This window comes from Lepus europaeus, chromosome 5 (genome assembly GCF_033115175.1).
Source record: "Lepus europaeus isolate LE1 chromosome 5, mLepTim1.pri, whole genome shotgun sequence".
In the NCBI taxonomy this organism is placed as follows: domain Eukaryota; kingdom Metazoa; phylum Chordata; class Mammalia; order Lagomorpha; family Leporidae; genus Lepus; species Lepus europaeus.
Genome location: NC_084831.1, coordinates 157,669,789 through 157,692,694, shown reverse-complemented (window position 1 = coordinate 157,692,694; position 22,906 = coordinate 157,669,789). Strand labels below are relative to the sequence as shown.

The 22,906-nt window shown below is 42.4% G+C and overlaps 1 protein-coding gene across 2 annotated transcripts in view; it reads right to left on the bottom strand.

Moving 5' to 3' along the window:
- RC3H1 (ring finger and CCCH-type domains 1) overlaps positions 1-22,906 on the bottom strand; it is a 62,613-nt gene that overhangs the window by 13,143 nt on the left and 26,564 nt on the right. For both annotated transcript variants that reach the window (XM_062192995.1, XM_062192996.1), the window contains exons 4-14: positions 22,590-22,829; positions 21,399-21,574; positions 18,537-18,737; positions 14,843-14,975; positions 13,054-13,172; positions 11,302-11,414; positions 8,264-8,545; positions 7,790-8,004; positions 5,831-6,201; positions 4,848-5,015; positions 1,715-1,867 (exon numbers count right to left, since the gene is read on the bottom strand). In XM_062192995.1, the coding sequence (XP_062048979.1) occupies positions 1,715-1,867; positions 4,848-5,015; positions 5,831-6,201; positions 7,790-8,004; positions 8,264-8,545; positions 11,302-11,414; positions 13,054-13,172; positions 14,843-14,975; positions 18,537-18,737; positions 21,399-21,574; positions 22,590-22,829 (2,171 nt within the window). The remainder of the gene's footprint in view (positions 1-1,714; positions 1,868-4,847; positions 5,016-5,830; positions 6,202-7,789; positions 8,005-8,263; positions 8,546-11,301; positions 11,415-13,053; positions 13,173-14,842; positions 14,976-18,536; positions 18,738-21,398; positions 21,575-22,589; positions 22,830-22,906) is intronic.

Here is a 22,906-nt window from a genome sequence, read left to right as displayed (position 1 = left end):
GCGGCTCACTAGGCTAATCCTCCACCTTGCGGCGCCGGCACACCGGGTTCTAGTCCCGGTCGGGGTGCCGGATTCTGTCCCGGTTGCCCCTCTTCCAGTCCAGCTCTCTGCTATGGCCAGAGAGTGCAGTGGAGGATGGCCCAAGTGCTTGGGCCCTGCACCCCATGGGAGACCAGGAGAAGCACCTGGCTCCTGCCTTCGGATCAGCGAGACGCGCCAGCCGCAGCAGTCGTTGGAGGGTAAGCCAACGGCAAAAAGGAAGACCTTTCTCTCTCTCTCTCTCACTATCCACTCTGCCTGTCAAAAAAAAAATAAATAAATAAAATAAAAAAAATAAGGTTATAATATAATAACCTGTTCTGGAAGCCAGGAAGGAAGGGTGCCCATCTAACTCTACTTCCTCTTGTCCTTCCAGTGAGAAGCTTCCTAAGGCCCAAGCACAGTATTTTCCTAGTCCTGCTACAGAAAAGCAGAAGTGTTGGTTTGCTTTTTCCTTCTCTATATGCCTTTCTCTTTTTTCTTCGGCAGGGCTCTAATTATATTTATTGCTATACAGAGACCTTCACGTTTTGTAGTGGTACCACAATTCAATTCTTTTTCTATTATCAAGAATTTGTCTTTTCTTAACCGGGTAGATAAGTATTAATCTATGAAAATTTATGTAACCAGGGAGCCTTTCTTAGAGTTAATAAAGGCAACTGGATTAAGAACAACAGTCAAGCCACACCTTCAACCCAGCAACACCATGTGTAAGTCTAACTTTTGTGCACAAGGAGACTTTAACAACAATATAGTATACCAGTTAGCTTTTAATATCTAAAAAAAAGCATATAAAATGAATGAACCTGACCTATTTAAATCTTAAGTGCAATCTTAAAACAATGCATCTTAAAAACATGCAAACAGGGGCCGGCACTGTGCATATTCTTTAAAAAAAAAAAAAAAATGGATGGCTCAAGTGCTTGGGCCCCTGCCACCCATGTGGGAGACCCTGATGAAGCTCTTGGTTCCTGGCTTCAGCCTGGCCCAGCCCTGGCTGTTGCAGCAACCTAGGGAGTCAAACAGCAGATTAAAGATCTCTCTACCTCTCTCTGTAACTCATTAAAAAAAAAAAAATCTGTAAACCAAACAACCAACCAAACAAAACCATGCAAATAACAATATTTAGGAACAACATACTATTACTCATAAAAATGATACACACTAATGAGGAAAGAGGTCAATGACAGAAAGGAGACAGAAAAATGAGATTAAGGAGGTATATAAGGATTTTAATTACTTCAGAAAGCTTTATACTTCCAAAACATAAAGCAATTTAGATAAAATACTGACATATTTTAGCATCTCTCAACTCCCTTGAAACTGGGCATCTATTCTTGTCTGCCAGATTTAATTTTGTTGTTCAAAGTTCAGAACTGTAAAAAAGGCATTAACTTATTTGATGTGGAATTCAAGATCTTGGTTAATTATATAAAATATTTTAGTCTGAGTTTTAAACAATTGTTGGGAAATTGTGACCTTCACAGAAACATAACAAAATGTTCTCCTCTGTCAAGTATTAAAAAACCCATAGAATTTCCATATAATTCAACTGCAGAATATAGAATTTGGTCTGAAACTCTTAAGCAAGGTTCTCAATTATTTGTGCCTAAAGTACAACTAGATTTGCTCTGTCTGCATGGGTGTTAAATTATGGCTGGGCTATCATACATACCATCACTTCCACACTCCCTGCTGCCACAACATCTTTGGGTTTGGCATCTTTGGTTCCGATGTAGGAGCCGATGGTATCACATGACCAGGGAGAATATTGGCTATAATCATTTCCTTTATATTTCCCAGCCACCTTCAAGTCTTCATCCAAAAACTATAAATGGAAGGGAAAAAAAGGGAAATAACATAGGGAAATAGGTCTATGAGTAACAATACAGGGAAAGAAACCTCATGTAACATAATAGGACCTATCAGGTTTGTAAGTGTCCTAACAGAAGATTTCTGAAGAGTACACAAAATACAAAGGAAGTCCAGAGATACTTTTTTTATCAGAAGGTAAAAAGAAATAATATATATTTCCAAGAAGTCATGCTAGGATTTTAGAGGACTTTGCTCAGCCTGTTCTTCAGCAATGAAGTGAACAGTTAAGCAAGTAAGCACCAAGCCATAGTTCAGCTAGATCCCCCTTAATGTTTCGTTTCTTTTTTTTTTGATAGGCAGAGTGGACAGTGAGAGAGAGAGACAGAGAGAAAGGTCTTCCTTTGCCGTTGGTTCACCCTCCAATGGCTGTCGCGGCTGTCGCGGCTGGCGCACTGCAGCTGGCGCACCACGCTGATCCAAAGCCAGGAGCCGGGTGCTTCTCCTGGTCTCCCATGTGGGTGCAGGGCCCAAGCACTTGGGCCATCCTCCACTGCACTCCCTGGCCACAGCAGAGAGCTGGCCTGGAAGAGGGGCAACCGGGACAGAATCCGGCGCCTCGATTGGGACTAGAACCTGGTGTGCCGGCGCCGCAAGGCGGAGGATTAGCCTATTGAGCCAAGGCGCCGGCCCACTTTTACTTTCTTAAGTCCTATAATTACCTATTAACAGAACAGCTATTAAGAGACCAATGTGCTGGCTGGCGCTGCGGCTCAACAGGCTAATCCTCCACCTGCGGCACCGGCACACCAGGTTCTAGTCCCGGTCGGGGTGCCGGATTCTGTCCCGGTTTGCCCCTCTTCCAGGCCAGCTCTCTGCTGTGGCCCGGGAGTGCAGTGGAGGATGGCTCAAGTCCTTGGGCCCTGCACCCACATGGGAGACCAGGAGGAAGCACCTGGCTCCTGGCTTCGGATCAGCGCGGTGCACTGGCTGCAGCAGCCATTGGGGGGTGAACCAATGGAAAAAGGAAGACCTTTCTCTCTGTCTCTCTCTCTCACTGTCAACTCTGCCTGTCCAAAAAAAAAAGAGAGACCAATGTGTGTGTGTGTGTGTGTGTGTGTTTTTTTTTTTTTTAAGAGACCAATGTGGAAGCTGGGTTATAGACAGAGAAAAGTCTTCAATCCGCTGGTACACTCCCCAAATGGCCCCAACGGCTAGAGCTGGGCTGATCTGAAGCCAGGAGCTATGAGCTTCTTCTGGGTTTCTCACATGTGCCCAAGCACCTGGGCCATCTTCCACTGATTTCCCAGGCCATAAGCAGAGAGCTGGATCAGAAGAGGAGCAGCTGGGATTAGAAACGGTGCCTGTATGGGATGCCTGTGCTACAGGCAGAGGCTTAGCCTACTACGCCACAGTGCTGGCCCGAAGACTACTATGGTTTTATGAAAATCTCAATATTCAAATTAAGTAATTTTATATTTTCAAAGCTCTTTCATGTGCTTTTTTTTAATTTTAATTTTTAAAAATTTTTTTTCAAAGATTTATTTCTTTATTTGAAAGTCAGAGTTACACAGAGAAGGAAAGGCAGAGATAGAGAGAGAGAGAGAGAGAGAGGTCTTCCATCTGCTGATTAACTCCCCAATTGGCCGGAGCTGCGCCTATCTGAAGCTAGGAGCCAGGAGCTTCTTCTGGGTCTCCCATGTGGGTGCAGAGGCCAAAGAACTTGGGCCATCTGCTGCTTTCCCAGGCCAAAGCAGAGAGCTGGATCTGAAGTAGAGAAGCCAGGACTTGAACTGGCACCCATATGGGATGCTGGCATTGCAGGTGTTAGCTTTACCCACTAGGCCACAGTGTTAGCCCCTGTACTTTTTTTCAAAATGGTTACAGATGCTTTATAAAGTATTACAAAGTAATATTATAAAGTATATTATAAAGTATAAAGTATTATGAAGTATTATTTTATATGCTCCTTACATCTATGATAGACAACACAGGTGACTTGACTTCAGGCTAAACCAGTATAGGGCAGTGCTGAATTTAGAACTTTAAGATTAGATGGCTGGCACTGTGGTGTAGCAGGTTAAGCTGCAGCCTGCAATGCCAGCATCCCTTATGGGCATTAAAGTTCCGGCTGCACCCACAGAGGAGACCCAGCAGAGGCTCCCAGCTTCAGACTGGGCCAGCTCTCAGCATTGCAGCCATTCGGGGTGTGAAACAGTGCATGGTCTGTCTCTCCCTCTGTACTCTTTCAAATACATAAATAAATCTTAAGCAAAACAAACAAACAGGGGTAGGCATTTGGCGTGGTGGTCAACATCGCACAGGATGTTGGCATCCCTTGCCGAAATGCCTGGGTTTGAGGCCCAGCTCTGCTTCCGATTCAAGTTTCCTGCTAATGCACACTCTGAGAGACAGCAGGTGTTCAAGTTCTTGGCCAAGTTCTTGGGAGTGAACCAGCAGATGGAAGATACTTCTCTCTCTCTCTGTCTCTACCTCTCTGTAACTCTGCCTTTCAAATAAATAAATCTTTAAAAAAAAAAAAAAGAAAAGAAAACCAAGTATTCTGATATGGCATGTAGGTATCCCAACCAGCATCTTAACCACTGGGCGAACTATCCATCCCAAATATGCTGATTATCGAATAATGATACTAGAAAACACAACACCACAAATCAAGACTTCACTGAGGATATGATGCTCATTTTATTAAGTGATACTTAATGAGACATAATTGGCAAATTATAAATGGGTCAATTATAAATCGGTCAATGAGATATAATTAGATCTAGACCTCTAACATTTATATACAAAAATAAATTCTAGATGGATTGTAGATTTAAATGTGAAATAAAATAATAAACCTATGTTATAAGAAAGAAAACAGGAAAATATATTCATAACCTTGGGAATAGGCAAAGATTAAACAGGATTTCAAAAGCAAGCAAACAAAAACTCTTAAAGGAAAGGTTGTTAAATAATAGTAAAATTGTGCTCACTTCCTCTTGATGGAAGGTAGGAGGCAGTGTTGGTGAAGGTGCGAAAGGAGGTGGAGATATAACCTTTCTTTCCTCTAACTGGGCCATTATTTCCTTTCGGCGGCGATGTAGCTCATCTAGACTAGGATGGGGCTGTGGAGGGGGAGGAAGCCGGCTGTAAGGAGGCTCCTGAAAATGGAAAAGTCAGTTAAAATTGAAAAACAAAATTCAAAATACATGAATTCACTTAGAATATATTTTAAACTAGAAGTAGCTTATATATCATCCCAATATTTGGAAAAACCAAAGCTTAATAGAAGAAAGCAAAACAAACACCCCCCCCCACCACCTCTCAGCAGCTCCCAAAGAGCTAAATTTAGGTCTCTTTTTCTTGGTAGAGATCATAATTTCCTAATAGATCTAGAATTATTAAAAAAACTATCTGCTGATTAGTTGGCAGGGAAGGGGGGGGCAATGAATTTTTCCCAATAATAGTTTTTTTTTGACAGGCAGAGTGGATAGTGAGAGAGAGAGAGACAGAGAGAAAGGTCTTCCTTTTGCCGTTGGTTCACCCTCCAATGGCCGCTGCGGCCGGCACATCGTGCTGATCCGAAGCCAGGAGCCAGGTGCTTCTCCTGGTCTCCCATGCGGGTGCAGAGCCCAAGGACTTGGGCCATCCTCCACTGCCTTCCCGGGCCATAGCAGAGAGCTGGCCTGGAAGAGGGGCAACCGGGATAGAATCCGGCGCCCCAACCGGGACTACAACCCGGTGTGCCGGCGCCGCAAGGCGGAGGATTAGCCTGTTAAGCCACGGCGCCGGCCTCCAATAATAGTTTTTTAAAACCTACCCAAATTATGAAAAAAGGAAAAAAAACTTCCTTCTAAAAAAGAGAATTGGTCAAAGGGTTACTATGGCCAAAAAATAAATAAATAAAAGAGTAAGGAATCACTATAAGCAAAAATCAAATTAAGTCTAGGCAATAGGAAAAAAAATCACAGCATACTCTAGGGTACGAAGCTCTGATCTGAGTTGGATGAGGAGTCACTGGATAGTAACCCTCCATCTGTTGATATCTTTCTCTGGATTCTGGTACATAGGATGGTACTGCTGCAGGTGGAATCTCAATGGGTATAGGGCTTTCTCGGAAAATCTCTTCTCTTGTGTAAGTCTGAGCGGGGTAAACTCGACGGCCGTCATAGTGAGGTGGGTACACAGGTGGGTACTGTTGCGGCTGCGTGCCATACTGAGAGTTTACTACACGATCTTGGAGGTAGGGCGGATAATGATCCAAGTACGGAGGACCAGGTTCAGGAGCAGATGGTGGAGGTCGGACAAAGCGGGACACACACTGTGGAGGCGGAGTATAGTACATACCTGTACAGAACAAAGGAGGAACCAACCAAAGGCAACAATGAGTCAATTCAATTTTATAGAAAACTTTTTCTTTTAAAAGAACAAAACACACACATTAATAATCCACTTATTTCTTTAGAAGTTCTCCCTGGGCCGGCAGCTCAAGTCTTTAAGATGTTGGCATCCCATATGGGCGCTGGTTTGAGTCTTGGGTGCTTCACTTCTGATCCAGCTCCCTGATAACACATTTAGGAAAGCAGTGGAAGATGGCCCAAGCGCTTGGGCCCCTATACCCACGTATTTCCATTGTTTACCTGGGTGATATGCTACTTCCATAAACATATCAATATATTTTATACAATTGTTTTTAGTAAAAAACAGTTTGATGCTTATGGTTTTGCTTCATTTATTTCATACTATTTAGTTAATCATAAAATTTCTGTTTTTCCGGGCCAGCCTTATGGTGCAGTGGGTTAAGGTGCCACTTGCAAAGCCAGCATCCCATCCTGGAGCACTGGTTTGAGTCCTGGCTACTCTGTTTCCGATACAGCCATCTGCTAAGGTGCTTAGGACAGCAAGCTTAAGTAAGTGGGCCCCTGCCACTGACATGGGAGATCACGATGGAGTGCCTAGCTTCTAGTTTGACCTGGCCCAGTTCTAGCTGTTTTTGGTCATTTGAGGAGCGATCCAAAAGATGAAAATCTCTGTCTCTCCTTCTCTCTGCCACTCTATCTTTCAAATAAATAAGTATGTCTTGAAAGAAAAACTCGGCTGGTGCCGTGGCTTAACAGGCTAATCCTCTGCCTTGTGGCGCTGGCACACCGGGTTCTAGTCCCGGTTGGGGCGCCGGATTCTATCCCGGTTGCCCCTCTTCCAGGCCAGCTCTCTGCTGTGGCCCGGGAAGGCAGTGGAGGATGGCCCAAGTCCTTGGGCCCTGCACCCGCATGGGAGACCAGGAGAAGCACCTGGCTCCTGGCTTCGGATCAGCGCGGTGTGCTGGCTGCAGCGCGCCGGCCACGGTGGCCATTGGAGGGTGAACCAATGGCAAAAGGAAGACCTTTCTCTCTGTCTCTCTCTCTCACTATCCACTCTGCCTGTCAAAAAAAAAAAAAAAAAAAAAAAAAAAAAAAGAAAGAAAGAAAGAAAAACTCAGGGCTGGTACTGTGGCATGGTGGGTAAAGCCGCCACCTTCAGTGCTGACATCTGATATGGGCACCGATTTGAGTCCTGGCTGCTCCATTTCTAATCCAGCTCTCTGCTATGGCCTGGGAAAGCAGTGGAAGATGACCCAAGTCCTTGGGTCCCTGCAACGGCTTGGGAGACTCAGAGGAAGCTCCTGGCTCCTTGTTTCAGATCTACACAGCTCTGGCTGTTGTGGCCATCTGGGGAATGAACCAGCAGATGGAAAACCTCTCTCTGTAACTCTGCCTTTCAAATAAATAAATAAATCTTAAAAAAAAAAAAAAAAAGAAAAATACTAAATTTTTCTAGAGTATTAAAAAACTCATTTATTTATTATTTTAAGGAGCTTTATTGTGTAAACGAAAGCTTGTGCCTGAGAAGTTCTTGTAACTCCTAGGAAAAGTGAACAACATAAGTTAAAGATTACCATGCTGGTAAGGTGCTGGTTCAAATGGTGGAGCAGCTCCTCGAGGGTCCTGGTAATAAACATCTGCCTGCTGTGCTGGATACAACTGAGAACCTCGCGGTACCATCTGGAGAGGTTTGGTGACAGGCATAGGAGGCAGATCCGCTGGCCCCCTTGGAGGTACAGGATGTGGATTCACAGGTAAGGCAGAAATACTCTTAGGGACAGGTTCTAGCCTAAAGGAATAAGATTAGGAAAATGGAGTTTAAGAACTCTAAAATAATTCCAATGTGTATATATTGTCCCGTGTTAAACAACCTGGGAAACTGGTTTACCCTAAAAGTCCTTTTTTATTTCATCTACACTTGTTTCTTAAAAATCATAAATACAGGGAACAAGTAAAAAACAAAAAATAGTTTCATTAAAAAAATTATTCCTTCTACTTTATGTCTCTAAAGAAGACATTTCAAGTGAGAGTCAGGAGAGATGACATACAGGTCAGGAGGGGATCCTGGAGCACTGCTGCTCAGATGATCCATCTTCCCCGGTTTCAGACTGGAGTCGTAGCTGGGCTCTGTGCCCCGTGGAATCAGCTGTGTCACTGCGTTCCCTGCTGGTCCAACTCCGTTTGGCAGAGCAGGAGGTTTCCTGCTGGGCAGATCCACTGCAGCTTCATCTGGAAGGAGAGCCGCTGAAGGCAGGCCCACCTCATTAAGCTGACCCAAGGAGGCACTCAGCGGTCTTCGGGGAACCAGGCGTTTGTTCATTTTTCGAAATCTATGTAAAAAGCAAAGGCACACACTTAACAAACAGATAAAACTCCCAAAATATAAAAGTAGTTAAGAAGTAAAATATATTTAGGAACATTATTTTATAGAAGAAACTCTCATGATGAAATATTTACTCTTTCAACTTGAGAATTCTGTGTTTATTTTCTATAAAATCTTAAGCAGTAAAACACGTTAAGTATAAAATTCCTAATGAACATGTGTAATATTTACAATATAAATTATGCTACTGAAAAAATCTCATGGGGCTGGTGTTGTGGCATAGCGGGTAAAGCTGCCTCCTGCAATGCTGGCATCAAATGTGGGCACTGGTTCAAGTCTCGGCTATTCCACTTTTTAAAAAAGATTTATTTAGCTAATCCTCCACCTTGCGGTGCCGGCACACCGGGTTCTAGTCCCGGTCGGGGCGCCGGATTCTGTCCTGGTTGCCCCTCTTCCAGGCCAGCTCTCTGCTGTGGCCAGGGAGTACAGTGGAGGATGGCCCAAGTCCTTGGGCCCTGCACCCGCATGGGAGACCAGGAGAAGCACCTGGCTCCTGCCATCGGATCAGCGTGGTGCACCGGCCGCAGTGGCCATTGGGAGGTGAACCAACGGAAAAGGAAGACCTTTCTCTCTGTCTCTCTCACTATCCACTCTGCCCATCAAAAAAAAAAAAAAAAAAAAAAGATTGATTGATTGATTGATTTGGAAGGCAGATTTACAGAGAGGCAGAGGCAGAGAGAGAGCTTTTCCATCTGCTGGTTCACACTCCAAATGGCCGCATCCGAAGCCAGGACTTGAGCCATCCTCTATTGCCTTCCCAGGCCACAGCAGAGAGCTGGATCAGAAGTGGAGCAGCTGGGACTCAAACTGGCGTCTATATGGGATGCTGGCACCTCAGGCGGCGGCTTTACCCATGGCACCACAGTGCCGGCTTCTACTCCACTTTCAATCCAGCTCCTTGCTTATGGTCTGGGGAAGTAGTAGAAGACAGTCCAAGACTTGGACCCTTGTCACACATATGAGAAACCCAAAAGAAACTCCTGGTTTTGGCCTGGCCCAGTGCTGGCAGTTGTAGACATCCAGGGAGTGAACCAACAGACAGAAGATTTCTCAATCTGTTTCTCCCTCTCTCTCTGCAACTCTGACTTTCAAAATAAATACATCTTTAAAAATAAAATGCTTTGGATCGGCGCAGCGTGCTGGCCGTAGCAGCCACTTGGGGGGTGAACCAATGGAAGGAAGACCTTTCTCTCTGTCTGTCTCTCACTGTCCAACTTTGCCTGTCAAAATAAATAAATAAAATAAAATCTTTGATCCATCTATATAATTCATTGTGGGGTGAAGACTGAGGTAAGAATCCAAGTCTGCTGATTTTTCATAGGCTTCAGTTTTCTCACCGTCTTCTTTTTTGACACTGCTAAAAAACGCTGCCTTTAGCACACACGCTTAAGTTCCTGTATGGATCCTGAACTCTTTCTTGATTCTCCATTGCATTCCACTGATGCGTATATTCCTATGCAATACCACAGTCTATTTATTCTAGTTGATAAATCAGGTTAATAACTATGAGTCTAGACTCTACCGAAGACTTATTTTTCAGAATTCTCCTAGCTATTTACAAGTATTGATTCTTACAAATAAATGATTTTGTTAAGCCTTTAACAGTGTTGAAATTTTAATTGGAATTTAAGAGAAAATAAAACTTTTATAATGCCAAGCTTTATCCAAAACACAGTATGCTTCTTCATTCATTCACTTCTTCACTTAAATTTCCAGGCAGCTTGCTAATTCACTTCATACAGGTCCTAAGCACAAGTATTTTTTATAAGTTTATTGTTTTGTATATTTATCTTTTTTTTGTTGTGCCTAATGTGAGAAAGACTTTTAATTTCAGCTTTTTTTTTTTTTTTTTTTTTTTTGACAAGCAGAGTGGACAGTGAGAGAGAGACAGAGAGAGAGAAAGGTCCTCTCTCCACTGGTTCACTCCCCAAATGGCTGCCACGGCCTGCGCGCTATGCCGATCCGAAGCCAGGGGCCAGATGCCTCCTCCTGGTCTCCCATGCAGGTACAGGGCCCAAGCACTTGGGCCATCCTCCGCTGCACTCCCGGGCCACAGCAGAGAGCTGGACTGGAAGAGGAGCAGCTGGGACTAGAACCTGGGGTGCCGGTGCCGCAGGCGGTGGCTTAGCCTAGTGAGCCGCGGTGCCGGCCAATTTCAGTTTATAAAAGTAGTAGTTATGGGGACCAGCACTATGGTGCTGTGGGTAAAGCGGCCGCCTGCAGTGCCAGCACTGCATATGGGTGCTGGTTTGAGTCCCAGATGCTCCACTGTGTTATGTTCTCAAATTTGTTATTAGTGTCATATTGGCTTTATAAAAAATTAAGAGGTTTTCTTTCTTCAGTGTGCTGGGAAATCTAACATAATCAGAATTATCACTGAAGTTTGTCAGAAAATGTGAAACTGAACCAAGGGCAAATGTCCTCACTGGAAAATAATTATGTGATCAGTTAAAATCAGATAAAACTGATGAACTTAAATTTTTCATAGTAAAAATGGTTCATTTTGTAGTTAACAGTTTCTTATCTATAGGCACAATATAATGAAAACTGAAAAAAGTTGCTTTTCAAAATTATATTTTACATTAATACAAACTTCATAATCATTAAAGAGAATCTAATTTCTTTTTTGTATGTTTCAATGTTAGAAAATTATTCTACTTATACTTTATTCCAAAGACTCAGTCCCTCGAATTTCACACTTACTTTTCCAGTTCCTCCTGTGAGTGTGCAAATGTACAGCTGGCCCCACGAGGGCATCCGCCTCTCTGCTTCATATCCCGACACATGTATGTTTTATACTTGCTATGCTGTGGAGGCTAAGACCAGAGTTAAAACATTATACATAAACAATGTGAATCTTGTGTTGCCAGTTTGGAATCTTGATGATCTAGATGAATAATTCATATTAATCCATGTTTTTCTAAAGTACCAAGAGCAAAAATGTTAGAAAGTTATTCTATCTGAAGCCTCAGTCCAAATATAAACAAGTGAGTAAGAAAGTAATCCTGATTTTTCTGACATGTAGGTATTAATTCTAAATGTGAAACATCATATAAATTTCAAGTATTACAATGTATAAACAAACAACTAGAGTGGTTTCAAAGGTATAAACTCTATTCTAATATTTGTTTTGCAGTGTTCAGTATAATAATAGATATGCTTCCTTATAACACACCACAAAATGTACAAAAGGTCCCAGAACTAAAAAATATTCTATAACCAGTTGTTACTGGTAGACAGAAGACTACACCAAATAAAGTATTTTAAAAGGTACAAATCAAACATATTATTTACAATATGAGGAAAAGACTTGAGGATAGATTTGAAAGCATATAAATGAGATATCAAACACAACACTAAATTGAAGCAAATTCAGTGTATTTTAACATCCATGGAAGACCTTAAAGGATAATCTAATTATTTATTATATTCTTCATGATATTCAGTGGAATAAGGAGTTAAAAATTCTAGGCTTTCCCTATATTCTTTTGTTTATTTGAGAGACAGGCAGAGCTCCCATCTGCTGGTTCATTCCCCAAATGATGGGGGTTGGCGAGCCCCAAAGCCAGGAGCTGGGAACCCAATTACTGAGCCGTCACTGCTGCCTCCCCGGGTCTGCTTGAGCAGGAAGCCGGAGTCAGGAGCCAGAGTTGGGAATCAAACTCAGGTACAAAGATGTGAAGTGCTAAACTCCTGCTCTCCATTTTTTCTTTGTCATAAAGCTCTGACTTTATTTAAATTAAGAAAATCATATTTAGAATATTCAGATAAGCAAGATACTTTATTGCTAATATTTACTTGAGCCAGATAAATTAATAAGAGTTTTATTCCTCAGGCACACTAATGCAAAATAAAAGATCTAATGAACCTAAATCCAAAGGAAGAAATAAAATTGCTAGTAAAACTTAAAACTAGCCACAACCTAAGGCACTATATTTTACTGTCATATATTTCATTTTGAAAAAATTGAGGAAAACTTGGTCTACTGGCTCAAGAGCTATTATGACTGAAAAACCTTAAAATACTAATATAGAAAAATTTTCAAGGAAAATGTCAATAGTATTGGGGAGATACAGCATTAGCATTAAAGAGTGACCTATTATCAAACTGAAATGTAATGCAAAATAAAGAAGTAATGTTATTTAAGTAGAATAAACCTGAACACAAATCCACTGTTGTAATCAAATGCTGCTATATCCGATGTGAAAAATGACCCTAGTACAACAAGGAACCAACAGATTAGTTAATTTTAATGTTGTCAGATTAAATTACTATGCTAATATGGTAAACTTGTTGCTAACCATGCCAAGGTAGTTTACATTTGTATAAGTAAAGTCTCAAAATATTCACGTTATCTTTTTGGCTCTTCATTTGTAGCATACCCACAATGACTTGTAGGTGGTTTCAAGATATACCCACAATGGCTTACCTCTAAGTTTCATACTTCTTCCTTACCTGTTGTTGGTCTGCTCCTTTTTTGCTATGGTTCTGAATATAATCAACCAGCCCATGTACCACTGTACGTACAGCAACCAACCCATTTTCTAGCTGTTCCCAAGTAGGAGGAGGAGCATCTATACATTAAATTAAAAGGAAAAAAAAAAAAAAAAAACTTAAGTATAAGTATAAAGTAAATAAAGGAGTCAGTGTCAGAACCTCAGTGAAATCAGGGTAAGCTTCATGCAGTTTTCAGATAATAGCTTATTTGCCTAGCCATCATTTTAAAGGAATAGATAAGATTCTTTTAAAGCTGAGGTGGCAAACTAAAATAATCACAAGGAAAAGGAAGGTGACATAAAGAATTGAGGTAGACCAGACAATAATGGTCAGTTGTCTTCAGACCCTTGAAGTGTTGAAGAGAACATAAGAGTGATGGAAAGGTGTAGGACTGGAGAGCACATCTTTCATCTGATGCGTATGGTTAGTAGGTTACGGTCATGCAAACATCCAAACATCAGTGTTTCCCAGACAAATCCAAGCTTCGAGATTTCCATACAGAGGTAACACCTGAGGCTAAGGATAACCACTGCAACAGTGAAAGCAGAGAGAACAAAGTCCCAGGAGCATGATATCCTGCCTCGTACCTAGTGGGTAGGAGGGGAAACAATGATAGAAATAAGATACAAGCAGCATTCAGTTCAGAGGAAAATCATGGGATTACGGGGAGATAAGGTGCCAGGAGAGTTTCTAAATTAAAGTGGCCAACAACGTAATCAAATGCTGGGGCCAGTTTGACACTCAGCAGTTCCACTTCTGATTCATTCCTTGTTAATGTGCCTGGGAAAGCAGTGGAAAGATGGCCCCAAGAGTTTGGGTCTCTGCACCCACATGGGAGAACTGGAAGAAGCTCCCGGCTCTAGATCGTTGCAGCCATCTGGAGAGTAAACCAGCAGATGGAAGACACACCCCCCTCACTCTCTAATTCTGCTTTTCAAATAGATAAAATAAATCTTTTTAAAAATTATCAAATGCTAAAGCAAATAAAATAATTTAAGGACTGAGAAGTCATCTCTGGAATTAGAAATTGGTAAGCTACTAGTGAATACTAAGAAAGTGTCAGGTGAGTAGTAGGAATAAACGTGGGGACACTGATAGACTTGAATGTGGGTAAAGAGGTGAGAATGGGATAATCTAACAAAATTTGTGATAAGATGAAGTATAAATATAAAGGACACTGGAGATGTATTTTCCTGGTAAAGTCAGCAAGTACAAATTAAGTATTAATTAAAGTGAGCTAACCTGGAAAAAAAAGAGGACAAGATTAGGGACAGAAACTAAATACTGTAGAAATATTCTGGAATAACTAGTCTGGGAATTCTAAAGAATACAACAAAAGACAATTCAAGAATCACTGAGCAGGACAGTGCCAAGCTCACTTGGCTAATCCTCCACCTGCAGCGCCAGCACCCCAGGTTCTAGTCCCGGTCGGGGCGCCGAATTCTGTCCCAGTTGCCCCTCTTCCAGGTCAGCTCTCTGCTGTGGCCCGGGAAGGCAGTGGAGGATGGCCCAAGTGCTTGGGCCCGGCACCCGCATGGGAGACCAGGAGGAAGCACCTGGCTCCTGGCTTCGGATCGGCTTGGTGTGCTGGCGGTAGCAGCCATTTGGGGGGTGAACCAAAAAAAAGGAAGACCTTTCTCTCTGTCTCTCTCTCTCTCACTGTCTAACTCTGCCTGTCCAAAAAAAAAAAAAATCACTGAGCAGAACTGAGAGCATAATGACATACTCTAATTTCCCTTGGGTTTACCTGGACTAGGGTCAATGTTTGCCAACAGCTCCAAATGGGGTCTTAGTCGGTTCAAGTTTGCTGGGTCTCCAGTCCGCTGCAGAGCAATTGTTAGTTCCTGAACACTCTGTGCAAAAGAGGCTGGGGTCTGCAACTTAAAAAAAGATAAATATTAACTTTCACACAAGCCAACCTTTTAAAAATAAGGTTATTTACAACATCACATTTTTGCAACTCTTTAATTTTTATCCTTCCACACACCAATGCTCTTGGTCAAACTGGATTACCTACTACCTGGACAAACTACATTTTTCTGCATCCACAGCTTGGTGCATTCCATGAAGGTTTGTTCCCTCTATTATCATTTTTCAAATGTGAGAACTTTCTCAACTCCTCAATCTAGAAGTACTTTCTACCCTATGTTCTACAGCACTGTTTTAGTTTGGAACTAGAGGTCTTCCGTGCAATAATATTTTGGAATACAGTCTACAGATAATGCTATACAAAAGCAACAATGACACTGAATTCCATTAAACTTAGTTTGAGGTTAACTTTGGTTAGAAGCGAAGATCATGACACTGGATACAAACATTTATAAACTCAAATCTGAAGTCTACCTGGTAAGTGGATTAAATAATTTCAAAAGACTCTTCCAGCTCAAGAAAATCTCATTAGTTTGGGATTATTGGAAGCTTTAGGTTGCATATTTCCCTACGTCTTAATGATATACACTCTCATATTAACTGTCTTCAGCTGGCTATACATGACCTTTGATTGGACAAAAGGTTAATTCTATGATAGTAACTGAAGTTTCTTAATTGAAAACATTTAGTGATTGATGCTTTTTTTTTTTAATTTTAATTTTTGACAGGCAGAGTGGACAGCGAGAGAGACAGAGAGAAAGGTCTTCCTTCCATTGGTTCACCCCCCAGTGGCCGCTACGGCCGGCGCACTGCACTGATCCGAAGCCAGGAGACAGGTGCTTCCTCCTGGTCTCCCATGCAGGTGCAGGGACCCAAGCACTTGGGCCATCCTCCATTGCCTTTCTGGGCCACAGCAGAGAGCTGGACTGGAAGAGGAGCAACCGGGACAGAATCCGGTGCCCCGACGGGCACTAGAACCCGGGGTGCTGGCACTGCAAGAGGAGGATTAGCCTAGTGAGCCGAGGTGCTGGCCCGCTTTATGCATATAAATACAGAGATAATTTCCCTCCTTCAAAAGGTCACTCTATAAAAAGATATTTTTTAAGAGAAGCATACTTTAAAAAATAGAAAATAACACAAATAATAATGTTGGCATGTCTTTAATGTTTTTACCTTTACAACTTTCTTTCTTTGTGGAATTATTTATTTATTTGAAAGGCAGAATTACAGAGAGAAGGTGAGAGGGACAGGGAGGGAGGGAAGGAGGGAGACAGAAAGATCTCCCATCTGCTGGTTCACTCCCAAAATGGCTACAGCTGGGCCAGGCCAAAGCCAGCAGCCAGGAGCCTCTTCTGGGTCTCTCACATGGGTGGCAGGGGCCCAAAGACTTGGGCCATCTTCCATGCTTCCCCAGGCCCATCAAGCAGGGAGGTGGACTGGAAGTAGGGCAGCTGGGACTCCAACTGGCACCCATATGAGATGTGGGCATTGCAGGTTGCAGCTTAACTGGCTATGCCACAGCACTAACCCCTCTTTGTAACTTTTAAAAGCTGTATAATCAGCCATTTATAGACTTAATAGTTTGGTTTTCATTAACATTGTATCAAAAGCATTTTTATACTCCTGTTTTTACCATGAAGTATTTCAAACAAAAGTATCTGTCAGATATAATAGCAATACCTGTGAATCTATAAAACTTAATAACATTCCAGTAACATTGTTTCTCTAACTCTGCCTTTCAAATAACTAAGTCTTTTAAAAATTTAAAAATAAATAAAATAAATGTGTATTATTTTAATTACTATTATTGGGGCTGAATTCTATCTTATCATTAGATGTGTTCATCTATCCTCTTTATGAACTGCAAATTTATGCTTCTCTTTCCATTAATTTACTAGAAGTCTCTCTTACCACTTTCAGGAAGTTCTCTATTTCCACTGTTCAATATCAACATGTGGCTACTTTAGAGTGCTAAAATAAAAATTTCAGTTCATCAGTTCCAAACTAACATTCTATGAATACAGAAAGTTCTATTCCTCTTCATAACAAAATGTCACATACAGTATAAATCCACCAGTTTCTTGTACAAAGGACGCCAGACATAAGTTCAAAGCATAGCACTTAATAAAAGAAATTACCATAGGATAAACAACTAGTTCTATAGTTCAATTCAGGTTGATTTCTTTATACAATCTTTATACAATTTCTTTATACAAGCCAAGCTTCTCTTCAGAGGTAAAAAGCTACTGTTTTAAGAGATCTTTACAAAAGTTTACTAAGATTTCAATACAAGAGAACTTCAAAAATATGAGCAAAAACAGAATCCAAAGATAAGTTTATTTTGGTACCAAAAATCGTGAAATCCACATTCCTTTTCTTTTTTCCATTTTTTTTAAAAAAAGATTTATGTATTTACTTGGAAGTCAGAGTTATAGAGAAAAAGGGAGAGACAGAGAGAGAGCTTCCATTTGCTGTTCACTTCCTAGATGGCCACAATGGCTAGGACTGGGCCAGCTGAAGCCAGGAGCCAGGAGCTTCCTCTAGGTCTCTCATGTGGGTGCAGGGGCCCAAGCATCTGGGTCATCCTCTGTTTTTCCCAGGCCATTAGCAGAAAGCTGGATGGGAAGTGGAGCAGCTGGGACACAAACTGGTGCCCATATGGGATGCTGGTACTGCAGGCAGTGGCTTTACCCGCTAGGTCACAACGCCCGCCCCATCATTACATTTCATAATATACATTTTCTCATGATTTTCTGTAATCTTTGTAAGTTATAATCAGTTGGTTGCATAATTTTAGATATAAGTTCCTGTCTAAACCTAGGAAAACTTAGAAGACAAAGCAAACAGCATACATTTTATGGAAACGTTATGCATCCTTTTTAAAACGATCAGGACTGGCTGGCGCCGCGCTCAATAGGCTAATCCTCCGCTTGCGGCGCCAGCACACAGGGTTCTAGTCCCGGTTGGGGCACTGGATTCTGTCCCAGTTGCCCCTCTTCCAGGCCAGCTCTCTGCTGTGGCCTGGGAGTGCAGTGGAGGATGGCCCAAGTGCTTGGGCCCTGCACCCGCATGGGAAACCAGAAGCACCTGGCTCCTGGCTTTGGATCAGTGCGGTGCGCCGACCACAGCCCACCTGCCTCAGCGGCCATTGGGAGGTGAACCAACGGAAAAGGAAGACCTTTCTTTCGGTCTCTCTCTCTCTCACTATCCACTCTGCCTGTCAAAAAAAAAAAAAAAAAGAAGAAGAAGTAAGGAACTGGGATGGTCACTGTAGCCCAGGGAATTGGGCTGCTGCTTGGAAGTCCTACATCCCATATTAGAGTGCCTGCTTTGGGTTCCAGCTACTCTGCACTTCTGATCCAGTTTCCTGTTAACGACCCAGGGATAAAGCAGATGGCCCAATTACTTGGGTTCCTGCCACACACATGAGAGACTCGATGAAGTTCCTGGCTTCTGCCTTCGACCTGGCTCAGGCATTTGGGGGCATGAACCAGCAGGTGCAAGATATCTTTCTCCTTGTCATTCTAACTTTCAAAAAAAAAAAAAAAGAACCAAGGAACAAGAAAGGCTACCTTATCAATAATGGACTGCATATGAGACTTGTGAGATTGGTCTCCATAAAGCAAAGAGGACCACTGGTCTGGTGCAATACGTAAGCCTGCTTCCATAGCAATCTGCACTATTTGGGAGTCATGTTCTCGCCGAAGAGCTTCATAAGTTCTAAATTCTTCTTTCAGCTGCATCAAGGAAGAATCTTCATCACGTTTCGTGACCTAGTAAGACACAAGTACTCTCATAATGAAGTAAAAAAATGAGTTTATACATATTAACACACATAGATAACATAATTTTACTGTAAGAAACATTTCTTGGGGCTGGTATTGTGGCTTAGTGGATAAAGCTCCAGTCTGCAATGCTGGCATCCCATATGGGTGCTGGTTTGAGTCCCAGCTACTCCACTACAATTCAGTTCCCTGTCTCTTCCTCTCTGTAACTCTGCCTTTCAAATAAATAAAATAAATCTTAAAAACAAATTTATTTTAGCAAAAGCAGCAAGATTTAAATGTTTGGCTTGCAAAACATTCCGCCCTTTTTGGATGCCAAATCTTCTGGACAGATCTTACAGAGAGAATGAATATGTGCTGGAATGAAATTCAAAGACTGGATGGGGTGAGTGCCGTGGTGCAGCAGACTAAGCTGCCACCTGGGACACCCACATCTCATACAGGAGCACCGGGTCAAGTCTGATCCAGCTTCCTGCTAAAGCACACTTGGGAGGCAGCAGACAATGACTGAAGTGCTTGGCCCCTCCCGCCAACCAGGGAGACACAGCTGGAGTTTCAGGCTCCTGACTTTAGCCTGGCGATTGAGGGCATTTGGAATCAGCAGATGGGAGATTTCTGTCTCTCTTTCTCTCTGTCACTCTTTCAAGTAGATGAAAATAAACAGACACTGGCCGGCGCCGGCACCCCATGGTTCTAGTCCTGGTTGGGGTGCCAGATTCTGTCTTGGTTGCTCCTCTTCCAGTCCAGCTCTCTGCTGTAGCCCAAGTGCTTGGACCCTGCACCCACGTGGGAGACCAGGAGGAAGCACCTGGCTCCTGGCTTCGGATTGGCGCAGCGCGCCGGCCGCAGTGGCCATTTGGGGGGGTGAACCAACGGAAGGAAGACCTTTCTCTCTGTCTCTCTCTCTTTCACTGTCTAACTCTGCCTGTCAAAAAATAAATAAATAAATAATAATAAAAATAAATAGACATCAAGTAAATGAAAATAAACATTTTAAGAAAATTGAGATCTTAAAATATACATGCAGTTTCAAGCGTGTTTGTATGCATGTACATTTTTGAAAAGAAACGATATGAATACAGTTAGTTTAAGAAAAATGTACATTTCTTCTACATCAACGTGGGTCATGATTCTTGGGCTTGCCTAGTACTGAGCTAGCTGAAACTGATAAACTGAAAAGCTTCAGATTCTGGTGTGATTCTAAATATGACTACCATTTCTATCTGGTTTACTTATCCAAGGAGTTTTGTGAAATGAACCACAGACAGAAAGAGTAGAGTCTGAGATGCTGGACTGGATTAATTATAATGATAATAAAAATAGCTACCAGTTAATAAATGCCAGTCAGTACATATTAACTATCACTACTGTATTAACTTAATTCTCTCAACTTGCTGAGATAGATACTATTGTTAGCATTACAATAACTCACATTCTAAGTTAAGTTGGATATAGGATAAAGGCTTAACAAATCAAAATAAAGTAATTGTAGTCTAGGACCATCCATTCCCAACATATATTAGAACATATTTTGCCTTGTAAAGCTTTTATTTCAAGACAGACTCATATTCTTCTATTAGAAATTTCTATTTTCTTCCTCCTAGCAAATAAACTACAGAACATTATAGTAAGGACTTCAACATCACAATGATATAGATTTTTTTAAAAGATGTATTCATTTATTTGAAAGGCAGAGGCAGAGACAGAGAGAAAGGTCTTCCATCTGCTGGTTCATTCCCCAGATGGCCACAACAGCCGGAGCTAAACCAATCCAAACCCAGGAGCAAGAAGTCCCCTCCAGGCCTCCCATGCGGGTGCAGGGGCTCAAGGATTTGGGCCATCCTCCACTGCTTTCTCAGGCCAGAGCAGAGAGCTGGATCAGAGTAGAGTAGCCAGGATTCAAACTGGCACCCACATGGGCCAGGGCTTTAACCCGCTGAGCCACAGTGCTGGCCCCAATGATATAAATTTTTAAATGTGTTCCATCTTTACTACAATAAAGGAGATTTAACTTAACACTGTTAAGGTAAGTTCATAGAAAGACTAAATAGATAAAAATCAAGGAGTAGGGGGGCCGGTGCCATCGCTCACTTGGTTAATCCTCTGCCTGTGGCGCCCACATCCCATATGGCACCAGGTTCTAGTCCCGGTTGCTCCTCTTCCAGTCCAGCTCTCTGCTGTGGCCTGGGAGGGCAATGGAGGATGGCCCAAGTGCTTGGGCCCCTTCTCCTGCATGGGAGACCATGAAGAAGCACCTGGCTCCTGGCTTCGGATTGGCACAGCGCCGGCCGTAGCTGACATTTGGGGAGTGAACCAACGGAAGGAAGACCTTTTTACCTGTCTCTTTCTCTCTCTCACTGTCTATAACTCTACCTGTCAAATGGAAGAGGAGCAACTGGGACAGAATCCAGCGCCCCGACCGGGACTAGAACCCGGTGTGCCGCCGCTGCAAGGCAGAGGATTAGCCTAGTGAGTTGCGTCGCCGGCCTCCTATACAATAGTTTTTAACTATAATAGAACACTACCTGTATTCTTTAAAAGAAAGAAAAATTGCTGGAACTTTCTGAAAAGATACAAGCAGCTTTACTAAATCCAGTTTTACTAAAGTTTGAGGGAAAGGATGTGATGAACTTGAATACAGATTCGTACCTTGAAGCAGGAGGCTCTATAAAGGAGCTGAACAACATGTCCAATGCTAGTTTTAGAAGCTTGAGGAAACCGTGGTTCCAACCTTTGCACCACAAAGAGAACCAATACTTTTCTTGACAAAGCAGAACCATCTTCCAAGGCCAGTAGAACCAGTTTTAGAGCTTCCTCCTGCATTGCTAGGAAAAGTTGGGAGAAACCAGTTTATCATGTGTAGAGATAAGATAAATTCACTTATTAAAAGAGAAATAGTAAAAAATTTCTACGGGTACTACTCAATTAATTTGTAATACAATAATAGCCACAGCTTTTGTTTTTTAAAAGCAGAGTTAGAGAGAGACAGAGATAGATAGATAGATATCTTCCATCTGTTGGTTCATTCCCCAAGTGGCCACGGCTGGGCCAGGCTGAAGCAAGGAGCCAGGAGCCAGGAGCCAGGAGCTTCTTCCGGGTATACCATATGGGGATAGGGAACCAAGCACTTGGGCCATCTTCTGCTGCTTCCCCAGGTGCACTAGCAGGGAGCTGGATTGGAACCAGTGCCCATGTGGTATGCCAACCTTGCAGGCAGTGGCTTAACCCATTTAGCCCCAACATCAACTCCACAGCTTTACTATTAAACCATTTTTGTGGGCAGTTTATATTCTATGTATGTTGCTGTGGATTCATTCTGAGAGGAGGAGCGTGGTGGGGGCAAGAGGCATGGAGTCACCAACACAGACCCCGGGAATCGGGTGAAAGCAGGCCAGAGTCGAGTAGCCCACAGACATTTTTATTTCAGTTGGTACAGCAGCTTATATAGCCAAGGCAGCCAATCCAGTCAAGGGGCGGTTTATGCCCTAACCAATCACAGCCTGTTGCCAGACAGGCTCTGTTGCCATGTGGTTTCTGAAGCCATCAAATCACAGCCTGTTGTTAGGCAGGCTCTGTTGTCATGTGGTTTCTGTATTTTATTATGAAAGCAGACACATGATTGATACAACTAGAAAAAATTTCTATCAAAATAAATATTCAGTAATAAAAGAAAAATTTTAAGTTCTTTGAAAAACTAACTCATATGGAATTAACTTCAGCCATGACTATCAAGTGGGACATTTCTTGATAACAGAATATTGCAAAAAAATGAGCCTTTGTGCATCACTTACAGTTCCTACAGCATGTATTGAGAATAAATGCAAAGCTTTAATTATATACCTGGTCCAAGGAACTGGCAGCCTCTGGCCCTAACTGCTGCCCAAAGATTAGAAGAGAGTTGCTGCGGATTCTGGTGCTGGAGAATGAGCTCTGTCACTGTTCGTTCCCCTAAAGATCGAGCTGCTCTCATGGCACGGATCCTGCCTTCTTCTTCCACTAGTTGGCAGTGGACCAGAGTCACAAGCTTCCTCTGCATCGGGCGACTCAGAACACTCTGAGTCGTGCTATTCAAACCCACTCCTTCGAAAAAGAACAAAAGCTAACAATGAAGCAACACTGAGTGAAGCCTAATTATCATTTTTAAAGTATACAAAGGT